The 20961-nt window shown below is 30.2% G+C and overlaps 1 protein-coding gene and 2 pseudogenes across 2 annotated transcripts; 2 read left to right on the top strand and 1 right to left on the bottom strand.

The window, feature by feature from the left end:
- Window positions 1–892: 892 nt before the first annotated feature.
- Window positions 893–2697, bottom strand: LOC145192458 (uncharacterized; annotated as a pseudogene). Its single transcript, XR_016454593.1, has 2 exons — window positions 2547–2697; window positions 893–2450 (listed from the first exon to the last, which is right to left on the bottom strand). The product of XR_016454593.1 is annotated as an uncharacterized LOC145192458 (transcript).
- Window positions 2698–5127: 2430 nt separating this feature from the next.
- Window positions 5128–10382, top strand: LOC149886129 (52 kDa repressor of the inhibitor of the protein kinase-like; annotated as a pseudogene).
- A 4699-nt stretch (window positions 10383–15081) lies between these two features.
- LOC149886128 (uncharacterized) lies at window positions 15082–16300 on the top strand. Its single transcript, XM_090094328.1, has 2 exons — window positions 15082–15185; window positions 15262–16300. The coding sequence occupies exon 2, from the start codon at window positions 15362–15364 to the stop codon at window positions 16298–16300; it is 939 nt and encodes a 312-aa protein (XP_089950454.1). The 5' UTR covers window positions 15082–15185; window positions 15262–15361.
- Window positions 16301–20961: the final 4661 nt, after the last annotated feature.

Raw genomic sequence — 20961 nt, 5'->3', positions numbered from 1 at the left:
TATGTAAGTACAAATCTGATATAGAGACTGGTTAAGCAAGAATTGAAATAAGTACGAACTTTTCTATTTTATCAATAATTAAAAATGAAATTTTACTTAACCATGTGTAGGTAATTTTTGCCCCTTATATAACCCGTACCCCAAACTTATGAAGATTTTTCTTTTTTAATAAAGTGCGGGTTATAGACGAGTATTTACGGTAGATATACACGAGTATTTACGGTAGATAAATAAAGTGCGGGTTATACACAGAGGATTCAAAATCGAGAAAAATCGAGGAAAAACTCCGTCGGAGTCGAGAAAAAGTTGGAGCTTTGATAAAACTTTGTTTTAAATTAAAAAAATAAACTATCTAGTTGATAATTAAACATTGTTCTTATATTTAATTTTTTTTATTTTTTTATATTTCGATTTATAATTTATAATAAATTTTTAAAAAAATTATATTTTTATATTCCTTAGTACTTAAATATTTTTCTTATCGCAATCTTTTAACGAACAAGTTTTATCTAATAAATGGCTTTCTAACCGGCATCGGTTAGGAAGAAGGCGTGAACTTTCAGTTAAATGCCCTTCCGCGGTGCTCTGTAATTAAGACTTCTTGGGGTACCTATAGTAAAAACTAAAAAAAGAATATTAAAAAAGTATTTATTCTGAAGATCTTTTAAAATAATATTTTAAAAAGATGAAAACATTTATCATTTCATCAGAAAGCGAACTACGAAACTTTGTGACAAATCTGGAAGACGAGGAGAAAACTCTTTCTGCTTCCGAGGAAGTTGCTTGAATTCTGTGGATGGCTAGTTCAAATTCCAAAACTGCTTCTGATTTCACACCAGTTACTTCGTATTCTTTTTACTGATCGGTGAAGGTCTGGACTTTTTTTGGCTTTTTAGCTGTTGATTAATTTTGATATAAAACTTCTTGAACTTCGACAAAATAAGATTATGATGGTCGATTGTGATGGTTCTTCTTGTTTGCTTTTAGCGCGATCATCTGATTTTGTTTGGAGACTATTTTCTTTTGTTACAAATAGTTGATCAAATAATTTTGCAGCATAAACTTGAATATCTTTTTTGGAAGCGTAAAAAAATGTGTGGTTTTTATTTTTAAAAAAATCGGGATTGTGCAAATAACGACTTAATGATACCAACATAATGTTTTTACGATTTTCGTATCTAGAGATTAACGCCTCTGCAAAATTAGAACCGATGTCTGTCTATAACCTTCAATTTCCTTACTAACTTTTCCATAATGATGTCACACTCCAAAATTGTTGTATTTGGTTTTTCCAATCGAACTGCAGCGTCAGCAATGACTTCCAATAAGTCAGACAGCGATTTTAAGAAATCCAAGTCAATATCATCTAACATGTTTAAGCAGTTTAGTTCTTCGAGTGTTTTTTTTTACAGCTTCTAAGCAGTCCAAAAATCTTTTGATCATCTGAAAAACACTGTTCCATCTAGTGCGGTTGTCGAGCAATAGTCCTTTGTCATGCGAAGATCCGTAAACTTTGTGTATTATTCTTTTAAGAACTTCATACCGAAACGATGAATATTTTAAAAACTTGATTAGTATTCGAAGTTTCTGTAGACTTTTTTCGATATTTTCTTCATATTCAATCTCATTCTCCGAATAGTCAATAAGAAACTCTCCTTCAGTCTCTCCATCAGTTTCTGTTTCTGTTTGAACATCCGATTCAGTTTCTTTGTTCACAATTTCGCGACAACCTTTTTTACCGTATAGCAAATCACAAACACTCAAATGAATTGAATGATTCTGGCAGATTTGATGTGGAAACTTAAACATGGTACCCAATTTCACTATCCAGCTACAGCCATCCGTAGTTTTACCTGCACATCTTCATCACCTATACCAAATTCTTTTAATTTTTGCATTCTTAAAATGTTTAATGTTTCGGCAGAACTAAGAGACGGCAATTTCACCATTCCTAAACAATATGTTTGGTCGTGATGAACATTTAAATTGTAGTATCTTCTACCTCTATTGCTACACCATTCGTCACCTGTTAGTCCAAATTTTTCTCCTTTTGCTTTCAATGCAGCCAATTCAGCGATCATTAAACATTTGGCTTCAGCATGAAACATCTTAATTTTTTCTGAAATTGTGGACGCTGACTTGCGCAAACTATGCCCATAATTTTCAAAAAGCATTCTTAGTGTTTCAGATTGAGTTATGGACCTGATTGAGTATCCATCAAGAGCTGTCAACTTGGCAAGAAGATAGTTTAACGATATCTTAGTCAAAACTGGTCTGGAACTGGATGGTTTTAAATCTATTTTCTGACAACTTTTGATGTGACCAATTAGGCCGTTTGTGCTGCTTCCTGGACAAGCGATTCTTTTATGGCATTTTTTGCAATCTCCGTATTTTTTATCATTTACTACAACTTTATCAAAGTATTTCCACGCTTCCGAAACCATTTTTCTCTATAAAAGAATATTAGACTTAAGGTGGAGAAAATTATTTTGATCATACGATATACGACATTATTGTAAAAAAAAAGTATTATGTTTAAAACTTACCTCGTTATTTTAAGACCAGTTTTTGTATATATTGTAAATAATGATCTTGACTTTTTTTTGTAAAGGTAAACTACTAAATAGTTAAAATACATTAACTAATATCACACACGCATAATATTTTAAAAGTTATTGTTTACAATATCTTTGCTTAAAAATTAAAAAATTCTTGCTTTTTGACAAAAAAAGATATTACTTTATTATGCATTACATTTTATTATACCGCAACTGATTTTTGAGGATTTAAAAACTTCTATTATTAAAAAGATACTATTATAATCAAAAGAGTTTCTGAAATAGTACAATGGAAAAGTACGAGTATGTTCTATTATATGGTTTGGAATAGAATAAGCTTTTTTTTTGAGGTTTTTTCCACCACCACCACCTGTCCCACTGTGCATTACTAATTGCTTTGCGATTTAAATTTGTGTTGATATTGAACAAAGAGAACACTTATATTTTGAAAACAACATGAACTATTGTAAAAGCAGCGTAGAAATAAAATAAGAATTTAATTATTTTACGAGTAAAAATTGATATTTTCTAAAAACCTCGTCGAAGTTCCGTCGAGGTTTCTCGATTTCTTTCGAACTCCGAAATTCAGAAAAACCGAGAAAAATCCGACGAGACGGAGTTCCGAATGGATCAATGGCCTTCGTCCACGCAAGGACGTATTAATAGATGGACGTTCAACGCATTGTTATAGATCAAAGGTGCCGCCAATTAGCCAAAACTATGCGTGTTACCGTCAATTTTCTAAATTCATGATACAGATACTCCGACTTCTACCCGTCAAATTTCCGTCAAAAAACCTCCCTCAGTAAACCCATTATAATTATGCATTTACTGAAGCTTATGGTTATAAAAAACAAAAAAATTAATCAAGAATAGTTCACAAATCTGAAAAAGGTTGATTTGAGCTATGAACTTTGCTTAATAAAAATTTAGCTGTGTTTAAACTTTGACGTCTAAAACTAGGCTTTTGCAAAAAGGCTATGCTTGGTTTACTAGAATGGATAGAGTAAAGTGAAACAAATTTTCCTTATTAAATTGAAGCTGCTATGATATACTTTAAAGGTCGAAAAAGATATTTTTAGTGTTCTTTTCACCCCACTCTCAGATTATGCTTCCCACTTTAAGGTTCAAATCAGAGAGTATTTCTTATTTTTGTCGGAAATGTCGAACTAATTTGCCTCGCTTTTTTTTTTCTCTTGAATTTTGGGATTTTTTTTTTTCGTGAACGACCTAGTTAAAAAATTTCTAACTTTCGATACCTAAACTGCATTTTGTCTAAAGGTATTATAACTAAAAGCATCTTAAAGTTCATAAAATACTATTCGTTTCAGGAGTTGGAAAGATATATAAAATATTTTTAATGAGCATTTTTGTTTAAGCATTTTTAAACTGTCATGTAGAGCTACTTTAAGTTATAATAATCTTATTTTTTTAATTATTATTGTTGTTACTAATAGTAACAACAGAAGTAATAAAAATGATAAGACCATACTTTTAGTTGCATATTCTTGAGCCTTCTACAAGTGATGCATAGCCCTATTTTTAACCTTTTCTAAATATTATATCAAAAGAAATAATCTTATATTCATATTTATTATCTCATTACAGGATAAATAATGAGTCTTCATGAGGAATATTTAAAACATTTATGTAGAAAGTGTGGCTGCATAATAAAGCAGGACAGTCACTATCAAATAAAACCTATTGTTATCTATAAACAAGCAATTCTTAGCTTTTACAAGCTGGATACAACCTCAGACTATCAAAAAGTTCATCCTGAATATTTATGCAAATCATGTTATATGATCTTATGCAGGTTAGATTTAAAATCAAAAAAAGGCTCAGGGACGGATCTAGGGTACGTCTAATACGTCTTAAGACGTACCCAAAAATATCAAAAATATAAATTATATAGTATAATTCGATTATTAATTGAATTTTAAAAAAGTATATATCTTTAGTAGTATATATCAATAAGATTTAAGTACTACGCTTGCGTTTTACATTTACGGGCAATTGTGAAATAAAAATACCAATGGTTCTTGTTTAAAGCGATTTTTAAAACGTATATAAAATTATCTTAACCGGAGGTTTAAGCAATTCTTGATAAATAATATTTACCTAAACAGATCAATAGACGTACCCAATTTTATTTTAGTATATAATTAAAAATCTTTTTAAATTTTTATTTAGCTTGTTAAAAAAATAATTGAAAATTTTCTTTACTTATAACAATTTTTGGACGTACCTAATGCATCCTTAATAAATTTTTGACGAAATCTATTGTTTTGCAATCATCAGGAGGTAAAAATAATAATAATATTCTATAAGTGATATAATACATCAATAGACGTACCCAGTATTATTTCATTATATTATTTATCTTTATATTTAATTTAGTTTTCATTATTCATTTTTTAAATATTCTGTTTTTTTTATAAAAAAAAACACTGTCGGACGTACCCCAACACATACACCCTAATATACATACGAATAATTCAAAATATTCAAAATTTGTTTAATTTTAAATGTTCAAGCATTAATTTGTCTGTCCGAGTATTAACTTAAAATGTCAATCAATCAAGAAATTAAAAACATTATGTTACAAAATGATAAAACAAAATTGATTTCTTTGAAAGATATGTTAGAAAAAAATATTAGTTCTTGTAAAGATATTATTATTGTCGACTCTTGCAAAGCAGAAAAAACTCTTAAAATTTTTGAAATCTATCTTCCAAAAAGTTTTAAAGAAAAACATAATGGCAATTTTGTTGTTTTAAGGTAAAGATGTTTGTTCAGGTTCCATAATTTTCTAAATAACTATTTGGTTAATTGTAATGTTATATTGACTGCTAGCTAGTTAAAAATATTTATAAATTTTTCATATAAATACATTAATTATTATATTTTATGTAAATCTCAGGTCTCAATCAACTGGAAACTGTCTGTACAGTTCTATCTCCTTGTGTCTAACTGGAAATAACTGTATGGCTAATGATTTAAGATTACAGACCTCAATTGAATTATTCTTAAATGCCGAATTTTCATAATGTTTTTGTTAATAATACTAGCTCTTTTCTATGCTTTGATAACATTCTTCCTTTATCAGTATCACTAAATTCTTTGGATTCAGGAAAAAAAAGTATAGATTTAGTTCAAGAAGAAGCTATTAATAATTGTAACAATGAAAACTGGTCTTCTTTACTTTGTATTCTTGCATTATCAAGTGTTTGCAATAAGAAAATAGAATGTTTATATCCAGATTTTGGTCTACATAAGTTTAAAAATTTATTCAGCTCTACTATTGTACCTCGTATAACCTCTTTAAACAATATTGAGTCTTTTTATCTCCTTTTTTGTTATGAAGGTGTTTTATATGATTTTTCTGCTCCTTTCCAACACAACCATTATACCCCTGTGATAATAAAAGAAAACTTAAAACAAAAAATTTCAAATGAAATTAAACCAAAATGTCGCAGACTAAAATAAAAATTTATTTCGAGGCCAACATCAAGATAGTAGTCTTTTATTGGATAATATAAAAAGGAAACCAATGGAAGTCTCTACTCAACCACCATTATCATTATCAAAATTTAGTAAAATTACATGTTGTGAATCATTTTCTTTACCGTCCAATAATTATGATATTGGTTATTTGGTTTCTAACTATACTAGTTATTCAAATGTTGCAAAAACCTTAAGTAATTCTGAACTTCAACATTTAGTTAAATCTGTTTTTGTACCTTGTAAAACATATTCTTTTCCTAAAAATCTGAATGGGCGAAGTTTTCAATTTATGTGGATGGAAAAATTTCTATGGCTCACATATTTGAAAATATTTGATGGAGCCTTCTGTTTGCCATGTGTACTTTTTGGGTGCAATTTTCTATCTGAATGTAGTTTAGTCGAAAGATTATTTAGTAAGCCTTTTGATCGCTGGAATGAGGCTTCTCGTTACTTTCAGATACATGCATTTGGCAAAACCAATGATAGGTCTGTCTGCAGAAATAAAAGCTTACATGTAAAAACTGCTAAAGTTTTATTTTCAATGTCGTCCATTTGGTCTTGTAAAACAGAATCAATTCGCTAGATATTACATCTCAAAAATTAGTTCAATCACAGATTTCTAAAAACCGACAGTTATTACAACCTATTATTGAAACAATTATTCTCTGTGGACGTCTTGGTCTTTCTTTACGAGGCCATAGAGATGATTCGGAGTTTCATCCTGAAAATGGTGAGTTTTCTAATAATACTGTAGGTAATTTTATTGAATTGTTACATTTTCGTGTTAAAGCTGGTGATAAAGTTCTTGAAGATCATCTTAAATATCATTAACGAAATGCATCTTATATATCTAAGACATCACAAAATCAGTTAGTAAGGTGTTGTGGAGAAGTTATTACTGACACAATAATAGCAAAAAATAAAAATTCTAAATATTTTTCTATTATTGCTGATGAAGCTTCTGACAGTTCAAATAAAGAACAGCTATCATTAGTTATACGATTTGTTGATTCGAAGTTTAATATAAGAGAAGAATTTATCAGTTTTTTACATTGCACAAATGGTGTTACTGGTGAAGGATTATTTGATATTTTGTTAAAAAGTATTTCAGATTTTTCTTTAGATATCATGAATTGCCGAGGACAGTCATATGATGGTGCTGGAGCAATGGCTGGTCATACCAAAGGATTGTCCTCTCGCATTTTAAATCTAAATGAAAAAGCTTCATTTGTTCATTGCTATAGCCATAGGCTAAATTTAGCTATTTGTGCCTCGTGCAACGTACAATATGTAAAGAATCTTCTGACACATGTTAAAGAAATATCATATTTTTTTAATCTTTCACCTACGAGACAACAAAAGTTAGAGGAGTATATCGAAAGTACTGTTCCATCGGCTGTTAAAAAAAAGTTAAAAGATGTTTGCAGGACACGTTGGGTGGAAAAAGTAAATGGATTAGACACTTTTCAAGAACTTTTTATTCCTTTGGTCTCTTGTCTTGAAGAGATGTCTTTAAATGTCAGTAAGAGTTTTAATCACTCAACATCTTCAAGTGCATCGTCTCTTCTGAAACTAATTACAGGTTTTGATTTATTGTTGCTATGTGCATAACAAGAAATGTGTTTGACTTAACTCTTCCCATAACGCGAATGTTGCAGTCAAAGAGTAATGATATTTATGATGGTTTAAATCTTATTCAGGCGTTGAAAGATGTTGTATCTTCACTTAGAAATGTAGTTGATCAGCACCATCAAATGTGTTATGAACAGGCTTTAAAAATTGCACAAAATATTAATGTAGCCGAAACAAAGCCAAGAACTTCCTTTATTTCCAAAAACAGAGATAATACACCTTCTGAATCTATTTCTGATTATTTTAAGTTTGTTATCACGATTCCTTTGTTAGACCATCTCAGTGTTGAACTAGACACAAGGTTTGATGATACTACCTTAAAATGTTATAAAGCACTTGTGCTAGTTCCTAGAAAAATGATTTCAGTAGTGCAATGTTCTCGTGACACCAGTTGGAAAGACTCCATCATATCTTTCAGTGACTTTTATGGAACAGATTTACCGAATCCGCTTGCTTTGTCTGGTGAGCTTGATTTATGGGAAGCCTTCTGGTTAAATTTTAAAGGAAATATCCCTTCTAATATTTCTGAGACTTTAAAAGCGATAAATTTTCCTGGTTTTGAAAACATAAAAGTTTGTCTAAAGTTACTTGCTACCTTTCCATTAACTTCATGTGAGTGTGAGCGGTCATTTTCTTCGCTTCGGCGCACAGTGGGCTAATTTTCAAAAAAGCTGGCTAAAAGTCAAAAAAAAAAATCACTATTGTGATTTTATTATTTTGAAACTACATAAACAAAGCCCTGTTGCATTTAATTGTATAAGAAAAAATTGTATAAATTTTAAAGTTACCTAAATCTACGCAGTTAAACATCTGTTATTAAAAACACTTAATAGGCATTTTAAAAACAAAAAAAAAAGTGGTCAAATAAGTATCGTTTACAAAAAAGTTATTTATCGTTACTAAAAAACTAACTATGGACGATACTATTCAAGGTATTTATATTATATTTTAGTAAAATGTTTTATATTATTTCTCTAAATTTTATGCGAAAAGTGCGAACAAAAAAGTACAGAATAAAGTTTATTTATTTTCTTTAACCTATTTTTCAAGCATTGAAAAAGTAGTGAACACGCGAGATTCCGCTTAGTTATAATTTGGATGTTGTTCATAAAAGTGTATTCTAAAGATTGATTAAAAGAAAAGGCACCTAATTTTGCCTATTACTTCATTAACTTAAATTGTGTAGTGCTAGTCGTGTTTTTTAGTAAACAAAATGGCGGTGTTTTGTTTTCTTTACAAAATCAGTCAAATTGTATATAGATATAGTTATTATGTTTCTTGAGAAACTGATTTTGTTAAGTGCAATAAAACTACAAAAAAATTAGTAGCACACATGGATTCGCTTTTTTGAATGTTTTTTGCATCTTGGGTATAAACTTGGAATAAAAAAATGACAAGCACGTTCTGACATTGAAAAAAGTATAATATTACAACAAAAATTGTTAATCCAGAATGCTTTTAAGCTGCAGCTAGGGTTAATAGTTGATCGACCGAAACCAGGATGCGGTAATACAAATGACGGAAATACAGCTCGAAGATTTTTTAAAAACTCACAAGTGTCTGCTGATATTCTAGGAGTGGATTTAGAACTAATAAATCGGTTTCATGTAATTTTACAGGTACTATCTAGTGGCTTTCCAATAGACGCAGACAAACTCGATAACTATTCTACCGAAACTGCACTACTTTTTGTTGAAAAGTATCCTTGGTACAACATGCCTACAACAGTATACAAAGTACTTATTCATGGAGACTCAATAACAAAAACAGCAATACTACCCATAGGACAACTATCTGAGGATGCACAGGAATCGAGAAACAAAGACTTAAAAAAATATCGCGAAGATTTCTCCAGGAAAAATTCCAGAAAAAATACAATGCATGACGTTTTTTGCAGACTTCTGGTTTCGTCAGATCCTGCAATATCTTCACTTTTAAAATCTCATGCAAAAGTTAGCAGATCTTTGTCTTCTCAAGCTTTACAAATGTTATTACCTCCGGAGATTAACGAAAACTCTGAAACTCATTCGTCTGTGATTGAGTTTATCAACAATATTTCAACAATAAATGATTCAGATGACAGTGGTGATTTATTTTAAAGTAAAATAAATGAAACAATTATGATAAATGATGCAAATAAAAGTTTTCCTTGTTTTCCTTGAACAAATAAATAAGTAGAATAAATAATGAATTTTTCAATTTATTTTTTTTAACATTGCGGCATAATAATACAGTCATAATACATTATATATCGGTATTATATATAATGTTTATATATGTAATGTAAATAATACATTAGTCTATTGAACTTAAATGTCGAATTAGAACTAATTGGTTAAATACGAAAGCCCTAAGGCATTTCTAATGATTAATGTTTTTAAAACACCGCCATTTTGGATCTACCATTATTGAATTTTGGTACACTTATGTCAAATTTAAAGTTGGGGATTCAAAAAAATGCTTTACAGAAATTTTCCATTAGTTATAATCATTTTTTGACTTTTGGCCAGGTTTTTTGAAATTCCGCCCACTGTGCGGCGCCTAAAAAATTACATACGAAGCACCATGGTTCAGGACCGCCTAAATGGTTTAGCATTAATGAATATTCATACAGAGATAGTTATAGATATAAAAAAAGTCATTGATAAGTTTGCTACTATTAATCGTAGATTAACTTTTAAATAAAATTGAAATAAAATATAAAATATATTTTAAAAAAATTTAAAAATATAAAGTTTAAAAAATACAAATTACTAAAAATAAAAACAGAACAAAAAAAGTCATCTTTATTTGCGACATAGCCACCAATCTTTTTAAAACATTATTTGGCATAAAGAAATTATTGGCATACATCGCGTTACATACGTTGGTTTCAGATATATCGTTGTTGCTGTTATCATTTTTTGTAAATGCTATGTTGTAATAATTATAGTGTAAACGTTTTTATTTTTTGAAGTTTTATGTATTATACAAGTTTCAATAGAATAAAGATTTTAAAACTTACTTTTGCTATGCAAAATGTAAAACTAAGATTGCGGCATCTAATTTCTTTATATAAAATTCAATATTTATTATTATAATAAGTAATTATTTTGTTACATTTATATTTTTTATGTTTGTTACAATATAAACATAATATATAATTATTTACGATAAAAATATAAGATGTGTAAAATGTGTAAGATTATAATTTAAAAATGGAATGTGAAAATATTAAGCTAATTTGTGAGTATAAATAAATCTAACTTGTCAATATAAATAAATTTCTTAATTTTATGTAAATATACGATTTTACTATGGTAAGATGTCCTAGTAATATCCTTGCGTATTTTTTTTATAAATACAGAGTTGTCACTATGTTGTAGGGAAGAGCGGTGTCTAAACCCCCACCCCCTACAAAAACTTTATTGAAAAATTAGTCGCCAAATTTAGACTTGTATTAGGCAAGTTTTTAACTATAGTCAGCAAATGTCAGTAAATGATGACTTTTTTTTTTTAGAAGTAACTCGGCAAAAACATACGTTATTTCCTCCCCCCCTCCTCCTCCTCCTTGAAGATCTTTTCGGAATGGCCCTGTGTATATATATGGTGTATTAATCCTTCCCCTCCAACTCCGGAATTGTGTGTGTGTGTGTGTGGGGGGGGGGGGGGGGGAGAAAAATTGCTTGTGGAAAAATCAGATGTACCCAAAAAATTTCCTGGATCCGCCCCTGAGGCTTGAGAGGAATGATAAATTCTTCAATTTTTCTGAAAAACCTGTTATGTATGTAACACACTCACAAGAGTTGGAAGAAATAAAAAAGTACATGCGATAAGTATTCATCACAGTTAAAAGCATTTGCATCAAAACATGGTTTTGACTGTTACAATGAAAATAATAAAAATTATTTTGTAATAGTTAAAATCAATAGTTATCGCCAATCAAATGGCATGTGGAGACTAATTGTTTTAAATCGTGAAGTGCCATTATCCATTAATATTAACAAATCTCTTCCAGATCAACTAAATCTTCAATCTGCTAATATTATATTCTACAACATTTCATGCATAAACATCTGTAAATGTAATAATGACTTCCAGTATCTTTTTTTGTAATCAGAAATAAATTTTCTGATTTTAAAAATTTCCAAAGCACATCAAATGAGGATGTTGGAATTAAGGCAATACAGTTGAAAACTTTAAAGTTATTAGACATAGAGGTTGTTCATTAATATGTTTAGAAGTCTGTTGTGATTTTAGTACCATCTACCATACTAACTTGGCTGTAATGGAACCCAGGTTAAAGAGAAATGTCAATCATCTATTACCTTTAACTAGCCATTTTTTAACTGTGTACATTTTCTTACACCAGTATATGTAAAAAATGTAATAAAGACAACTTGCATTCTTCTATATGGAAATTCAATAGTACATTACAACAATTTACAGTTTTGAATAATTTCTAAAATCAAAATTAAGAGTTATTACAATATTTTCATAATTTGGGAGTATTTGCAAATATAAATTAGCACCCGTTTAGGCGTTAAGCTCCACAACATGTGAGTATAAGCACACCTTTAGTGGCAATGTAACATTTCTTTTCATGCTTTTTAAAATTCTATTCTCTAAGATATTTATTGTAACATTTCGGACAGGTAAATTTAGTTATTAAGCGTTCTTCTGTTTTTTTCAGCATTTTGGTTTCTTCTGCAATCAGCTTCTCTGTAGGAATTGCTGGTGGTATGAGCTCCAATTCAAAATCCTCTGATAACAATTCCGCTAACTCTTCAAGATCTATCTCAATTTAATCATCCACAACTATATCAATTTGGCTATCAATACTTTCAAGCAAAAAAGAATAATCTTGATTAATAGCAAAGTTCTCTGTCATACTCATTTTATGTATCGATGCTCAGTAAAATACTTTTAAAAATATTTTTATTGGATAGTCGAGACCATCTTTTTCCGACGTCGAAAAAAATAAAAATACTCCCCGGTTTCGCAATTATCACCTATTGTTTCGCTTTTGTTATCTAAACAATAGCGTAACACACATCTTTTTTATAAAACAATGCGTTGAACGTCCATCTATTAATACGTCCTTGGTCCACGCAATGTGAAATCACTTACAAAATTTCCGCATAATGTTTATGTTTGCATGAAAATATGCGATTTGCCTTAAATGCATTAACAAGATCAATTCAAGCGTCTTCAATCAAAGTTGGATCTGAAATGATAAATAACTTTGTTTGTGAACCGCACACATGCGATTGCGTCTATGACAAATGCGCTGCATGCAAAGTTATAAAACACTTCGATAAACACTTGCAAGCTGTTAATACATTTGGTTTCGAAGTATCCTGGGACGAGTGGAGAAAACCTGAAACTAAAAACAAATGCAAACATTGAAAACATTTTAAAAAAATCTACTGTAACAGAACTCACCCAACACATATCAGCGATGCGTGATAAGTTCGTTAAACACGCATTTGTAAAGAAAAATCAATCAACAATTTTTAAGAACTGAAGGAGGTTTCGATGAGTGTTAATTCTGAAATTGCGGTAATCCAAGTTGACTGGGCTGAAAACCCTAGGTGTTTCTATCAAAACGAACCACAAGCGGCTCATTTTGGTCAAAATCAAGATTCTATCATTACCCTTGCAGTCTGGAACATTGATCTAAAAACATTTGCCATAGTTTCTGATTCAACTGATCATACAAAGTCTTCCGTTATACCGTACATTGACAAAATCCTTCACTTTATTCCTGATTAAGTCAAAGAAGTACACATGTTCAGCGATAATGCCACTTCTCAGTTCAAAAACAAAAGCATTATGGCTGCACTGGTTGTGTATGAAAAAGATTTTCATAAAAAATTCTTCTGGCATTTCTTGCAGCGATGCACGGGAAAGGAGTGGTTGATGGAATAGGAGCTACTGTTAAGAGAATCGCAGCCCTGAGAGTTAAATCTAGTCAATACAAGATCAGGTCAGCAGCAGATTTTGCGTTAGCATTACAAGATTTGCAAATATCTTTAATTCACATGTAAGAAAACGATACAAGACAAGAAAAAAACTTTTAAATGGAGTTTTCAGTGAAAACTCCATTTAAAAGTTTGCTGATAAAAAAACATTTTTTTCCGCGTTGCGTCACTGAACTCATGTTTTAGTATTTGCTATGTAGCAGTGTTATGTTAATACAATTGTGTTTAGTTTATATTATAAAATTTTTATTCAAGATTGATTTAGAGTAATAAAAAATTATTTTTGAGTTATAGAAAAATTTTTATTAGAAAAAATCTCTGTTGCTGGGAACTTTAAAAGTTATTTGAAAACTTTTTTTTGCATTGTTTAAGAAAACTTTTCTTCCAAAAAAAATCCTTCTTTTCGCTTTATAACTGTATTATGTAAACATTTCTTTCGTTGATTCAATCTCGATTTCATGGAATTTATAGAACTCAGTAAACTCAAATTTTCGATGAATCTTTACACGGAATATTTTGTCGTGATGATCCTACAGCAATTTAAAGGGCAATTCAGGCGGTCAGCTCATAATTGTCTAGATCATCTAGATGGATTTTAGGAATGCTTAGACTCCTCATCTTCTTTAAATAAAAGTCATAATAGAATTAGATGTCCCTGACAGCGATTATCTGCTCTTGCACGTTTAGACACTTCTGTTAAAGAATAATGTTAAGAGCCATTTTCTGAGAAATGTAGGCAAAATAAACAAATTTTAGAAGTGATGTCTTCAAATTGCACTCATTTTTAGATATTTTGTAAAAAATAATGAAAGTAGGCCACGGGGAACTATTTTTTCTAAAATTTTTATTAATTTTGGAGATATTGGATCCCAAAATTTGGCCTGTTTTGAGAAAATTTTGCGCATGGAGTGCAATTGCTACTTTGAGGAGTAGTTTTAGCAACATGAATATGACAGAAACATTTCTTTTTAATTTTTTTACTAATCTGGGTAGATTTCTACAGTAAAAGTAAAAATTCAACATGATTACCTTTTCAGTTGTCTAGAAATTGTGGTCCGAAACCACAACATTTTAAATTTTACCCTAACTTTGAGCTCTAATATCTCTTTAGGCTAATACGTGCACGTAGTTTTTTGGCGCTTGTCTGGTTTCGCACCCCCCCCCCTTTTTTTTTTTTTTTTGCAGATTCTGAAAGATCTTTGTCTGAAACGGAAAAAAATGGTATTCATTTTTATTTTTGATAAAGAAAAAGTACTCTAATTCACATTTGAATATTCCATTTTTCCGTTAAAAACGACGCTGCTTTTAACTCCATTTTGAAACTTTTTAATGATAGTTTTAAAACCATTAATTCAAACCGCTGAAAATATTTACCTGGTTTTTACAAGCGTTAAGAAACCAAAGAACAAAAAAATGGATGAGTGTTATCAACAAAACAAAATCAGTTTTTAAGTAGTTTTTACACTCCATCTTTGATGTTTGTCCATGTTTTGCTGCGCGACTGCCTTATACCAGTAAATAACAGGTGACATTTATAAAACTATTTATACTCTTCTTCTATCTATACTATTCTTATTATACCAGTAAATAACAGGTAACAGGTATAAAATTATTTGGAATTTTTTCGAACGGTTTTGATGTCTTATATTAAGTCGCTTAATAAATTCGTGTCACCAGTTTTTTACAAAGAGAAATTTCAAAATGGCTAGAAAACCAACAGTAGATGAATTCGATAAAATCTCGTTAACTCAAATTGGTGCGAGGTTTATGAATAATCGCGAAGAATGCATAAAGTGGTTAAGAGAATTCGGTTTGCTTGCTACTGTAATGATTTGTCCCGTTTGCAACTTGCAGTGTAGCGAACAGCTGTACACACGCAGTGTAGATGGAATAACCTGGAGATGTACTGTTAAAAAGTGTAAAAAGACTGTAAACATTCGCAAAGGCAGCGTTTTTGAGAAATCAAAACTGGAGTTGTGGAAAATCATTGGAATAACATACATATGGGCTCGTAGCGCAGGCAAAAGTCGGGGACTGTCGCAAGAAGATATTCAAAAAGAATTGGATATTGGACGCAGGGAAACTATTAGCAATTGGAATCAGTTTTGCAGAAATGTTGCAGTAGATTACTTTTTGAATAATCCTTTACAATTAGGCGGCCCTGGCTGTGTTGTAGAGATTGACGAATCTCTTTTTGCTCGCCGCAAATACAACCGTGGCGGAATTGTGGAAGGCCAATGGATATTTGGTTGTTACGAGCCAACAACAAAACAAGGTTTTTTAATCCCCGTTGCTCAACGTGATGCAGCAACTCTTTTGCCGATTATACATCGATGGATAAGGCCAGGGACGGAAATTTGGAGTGATATGTGGGGTGCTTATAACACTCTTGGAGCACAAGGCTTTCAGCATGGTACGGTGAACCACTTGCTTCACTTTGTAGATCGGGCAACAAACGTGACAACTAATCAAGTTGAAGCAATGTGGAGTCGCAGCAAAGCAAAGTTTAAAGCAATGTTTGGAAAACATAGAGACATGATTCCTGACTATTTCAGCGAATTCATGTGGATGCAGAGATTTAAAGAGCATGCGTTTTTTCACTTTTGGGATCAAGTTGCTACTAACTACCCAGTAAATTAGGTGTTCGTAAAACTATTTGATGAACACAGCTCATTATTTGTTTGTTTATATTTCTTTATATATTGTAATGAATAAATTTAGTAGCTTTTCAGTAAATGTTTTAATTTAAGTCATTTTTTTGTTCTTTGTGTTTCTTAACGCTTGTAAAAACCAGGTAAATATTTTCAGCGGTTTGAATTAATGGTTTTAAAACTATCATTAAAAAGTTTCAAAATGGAGTTAAAAGCAGCGTCGTTTTTAACGGAAAAATGGAATATTCAAATGTGAATTAGAGTACTTTTTCTTTATCAAAAATAAAAATGAATACCATTTTTTTCCGTTTCAGACAAAGATCTTTCAGAATCTGCAAAAAAAAAAAAAAAAAAGGGGGGGGGGTGCGAAATCAATCAAGCGCCAGTTTTTTTAGGTGAGATATACATTGATTTTTCGGAACAAAAACCATGTGCATGCAAGGACTTGGGAAGGAGTAACCTACCAAAAATCACTTTTTTGCGTTTAACGCGCTTTGATAGATTACCCATAACAACCGTGCCCTTAGGTCCACCATGAACAGTATAAGTTATTTATTTTCCTTAAATATGTATCTTCCAATATCTGAAAAAAAATCCATGTGCTCGGGTGATAAAAAGCCTACAGAAATCCTAGAAGTAGTCTAATTTTGCCAATTTTTTAACTAAAAAAAATACCCTAGCAACGGTATAGATATACTTAGCAATAGCTACTTTACACCCTTATTAATTAGTACTGCTATTAAAAATTTTAATATAATGCTTTTTTAAAGGAACTGTACAAGAAAACTTGAAAAAAACACATATAGCACTTAAAATAAAAACAAATAAAAGTTATATATAAATAAATACAATGTTCTATCTAATATAATATATTATATTAGGTAGAACATTATATATATATATATATATATATATATATATATATATATATATATATATATATATATATATATATATATATATATATATATATATATATATATATATATATATATATATATATATATATATATGAATTTGTATTTATTTTATATATTAAACAGAACATTTTATTTATTTCATTTGTAGATAGAACGAGATAATACTGAGGGACGAATGACTGCCGACTTAGTGTGTTATTTTTGTTAATGACTACTTGGTACATACCATGGTTTACTTGAGTTACATAACATAAATTTTTTTCAGCAGTTTTCAGTAAAAGAATTAAAATTTGTTAGTAAAAACTGCATTTTTTTAATATTAGTCAATAAATAATTATCAATAAACAAAATATGTCAGAGAGCAAGAATAAAGTCAGTTCTTATGAGAAATCCGTATATTTTAATAAAGAGAAGACTTCTTGTGGTCCTTTTAAGCGTTGAAACAAAGATGGAATTTTTTAAGTTAACGAATTAACTGCTGACATAACTAATCATTTACAAGCTTTAAAGGTATAAATAATATTAGAGTATTATTTACTTTTTTATTAAAAGAAACAGGATTTATTACTCCATAAGTGGAAAATCTAACGTTACTGTTTTATAGCTACTACCGACAAACCAGTGGAATGAAAAAACCTTGATTGAAAGCCGACTACAAACTTATCTTTCATGCTATGACTCATTATGGTCGTACCATCGTTTTTCTTTTGGTATTAGCTGGAGTCAGCCAAACAGTTGTCAACACCTAAGACATGAATTTCAAATCGGTAAAAAAGCACCGAAAATTAGATCCATCCCTTTGAACACCCTTGCTGCTAATAATGGAAAGAGTTTATCACTTCCTGTTGGAGCCGTATTTTGCTTCAGTCACCTAAAAAGTATTTCTACAGGTAACAATATTGACATGTTAGAACCAGCTCCAACACCAATAAAGTCTTGCTTTCCTGCTGATGACATATATGTTCGAGATATAACAATCATTTTAGATGAAACTATCGAAGAATCAAAAAAGCAGCTAAGCAGCTAAAAGCAGCTCTTTGTATAAAGCAATTAGAGCAAGTCCACTGTCCTTTCAGATAAAGCAAGTTCACCAGCAGCTGAGGACAATATTAAAGCCATGTGAATATGTGACAACTCAACAAATTCGATCATTATACTGTAGGCAAATAAATTAACTTGTATATTTACAAATACCCAAAGTATGTATGCTAAAAAATGTGACTTTTTTTCTTTTCTTGGGGCTTAAGATAAATATTTAGCAATTTCCATTATTTTAAGTGTAATTTTTTAAATGGAGTAAGCAAAAAAGAACAGGAAGGTTGGCAACCACGTTTTGTGAAGAGGTTAACTTAACTGATGATGCGATTGATGAAACTGTTGATATGAAAAATGCACCTGAAAACAAAGAAGATGATTTAAACAACGATATTGTTGTTGTGCAAAGGAGTTAGCAGCTGAATTTCAAATTGGTGATTGGATTGTTGTTCCATACTTTATGTAATGGTATCCTGCAATAATTTAAAATGTAAGAAGTTTTACCACAATAATATTGTATTTTTGTGTATTGAGATCTATTACAAAATTATTGGTTTATTAACCAGATTAACTAATTTCAAGGAATATTTAGGAAGCAGCAATGATTAGACGTTACTTTACCTTAACCATTAGGTCAATGATGATGGTATATATGTTTCTTGTATGGAATATTCTGTTACACCTGGAAAGAACTGCTTCAAGTGGCCAACCAAAGAAAATATTCTCCAATGTTCGTCTCTTGACATTGTTTGTAAGATTGATGCACCAACACTAATCAAAGAGGAGATTATTCACTCTCAAAAGATGATATTAACAACGTGGAGATTCAGATTGGCCATTAATAAATTTTTTATATTTTTTTGGTAATTCTTAGAAAACTGTATTTCCCATCAGTTTTAAACGGAAAAAACGATCTTGAAGCAATTGAAGACATCACTTCCAGACTTTGCCTAGATTTCTTAGACAATAGCTCTTAAGGAATAAATATTAAGGAATATTTTGATTGTTCTCTCTGAATTACCTACTTAAATCTCTTTAAAAAATAACATATCGCTATAATAGGAAGAAATTTATAAATTTTTACCGCTTTATTTATCATTTCTCTACATTAAAACTTAATTAAAACTTGTATTATAGATTCATTAAGTAGTGGAGACCGGGGCTAGTTGGCTACAGTTTTAGTTTTTGAGCTCTTCTGGGTGGACTTTTTTGAGAATATCAAATTGCAGTTTAAAAGAATATGAGTTTGGCAAGCATATTTAAGTGTCAAAGATAATTGGTGGCCCAAAAAGGGCCTCCAAAAAGAAAAAAATATGTGCCAACTTATCCCGGCTTGAGGTAAGTTGCCTATACCCTAAGGTAAGTTGGCACACCATATAAAAAGAGACAAGTTTAGTAACATTAAACATCTATTTCAAGCGCATCTTTTTTATGAAAATTCTTCATAATTTTTATCTAACAATATTTTTTGACATTACTTTTATTGCCCTTAAGTCGATCAAATAGACTTTTCTTCTAAAAAAATAGCATCAACAGCATTTTTTGAAACATTTTTATAATGTACAGGCCTATCTACTTTTCTTTTGTAATTTCTCATTTCTGTAGATCTGTAGTGTTATATACTTAAGTGAATTTACGGCTATTGAGAATAGTTGTAAATTGGCACATGTTGCCAACTAACCCCGTGATCGCTGTGCCAACTAAGGGTCTGCGTATCGCTATCGGTATATCGGTATGAACCGATATTTTGAACCGATAACGATATAAAATGATAACGATATCAAACGATATGAGTTTGTCTATGAAACGATAACTTATCGTTTGAAACGATATTATCGGCTTTTTTTTTATCGGTTTATCGTAATACATAAAAGTAACGAGAATACCGATATTTATCGGTATAATAACGATAATTTTTACAATATTCCAATTTTTTTTTTTTTTTAAATGCCAAATTTTAGTTCAAATATATAATAAATCTTCAAGTCGAGTCAAGATGTCCTTTTGCCTATCTTTACCGGTTTTACAAGTTAATCCTTCCCAATCGTATATATTATCTAGATGTCTAACTTCACAAAAATTCTGTAAAGAAAAAGTGAAGCAACACTGTTCTCCAAATTGACCCCCAGGTTGAAACTCTCCCCACTCCTGATTTTTTTACATTTAATCAATCATATGCATTAGTAAACACAATATATGTTGTTAAAAAAATTCTGAACTAAGTGCTAAATATGTATACTTCCAAAATTAAAACGCATAATTTTTGGCTTTTTTTCTTCTAAAGTTTTAATAAAGTCAGCCATTATTGTAGTCAAAATAACCCATTAATATATATAAGATTAAAGTACTTCAGGTAGAATAATGTATTTGATAGAAAGTAATGTATTTCAGGTAAATAGGAGTACTATTAGGCAAACCTCTGATATGTATCCAGACAAATAATTAGCCAGGGTCAAATACTTTAAATGTAGCTGAAAAAATCTGTGGACTGCTATTTAAATCTTAGTATAGATTATTTATATCTATGATTTTATAATTTAAAAATAAGGTTAATAAGATCAGTTAAAACATTTTTTCTCTTTATGCTAATTTATAGTTTGATTCAATATATTTTTTATTGTTTTTACATATTTCAAAAACTGTTATAAAATTTTTACTATTAATTTTAGAGGAGTTTCTCATAACTGTTGCAAAA

Source organism: Hydra viridissima, unplaced genomic scaffold, assembly GCF_058129835.1.
Source record: "Hydra viridissima isolate aposymbiotic clone 2 unplaced genomic scaffold, HvirCarnegie_v1 scaffold_7, whole genome shotgun sequence".
Taxonomy (NCBI): Eukaryota; Metazoa; Cnidaria; class Hydrozoa; order Anthoathecata; family Hydridae; genus Hydra; species Hydra viridissima.
The sequence above is the reverse complement of the archived record's forward strand: the minus strand, read 5'-3'. Positions and strand labels throughout refer to the sequence as shown.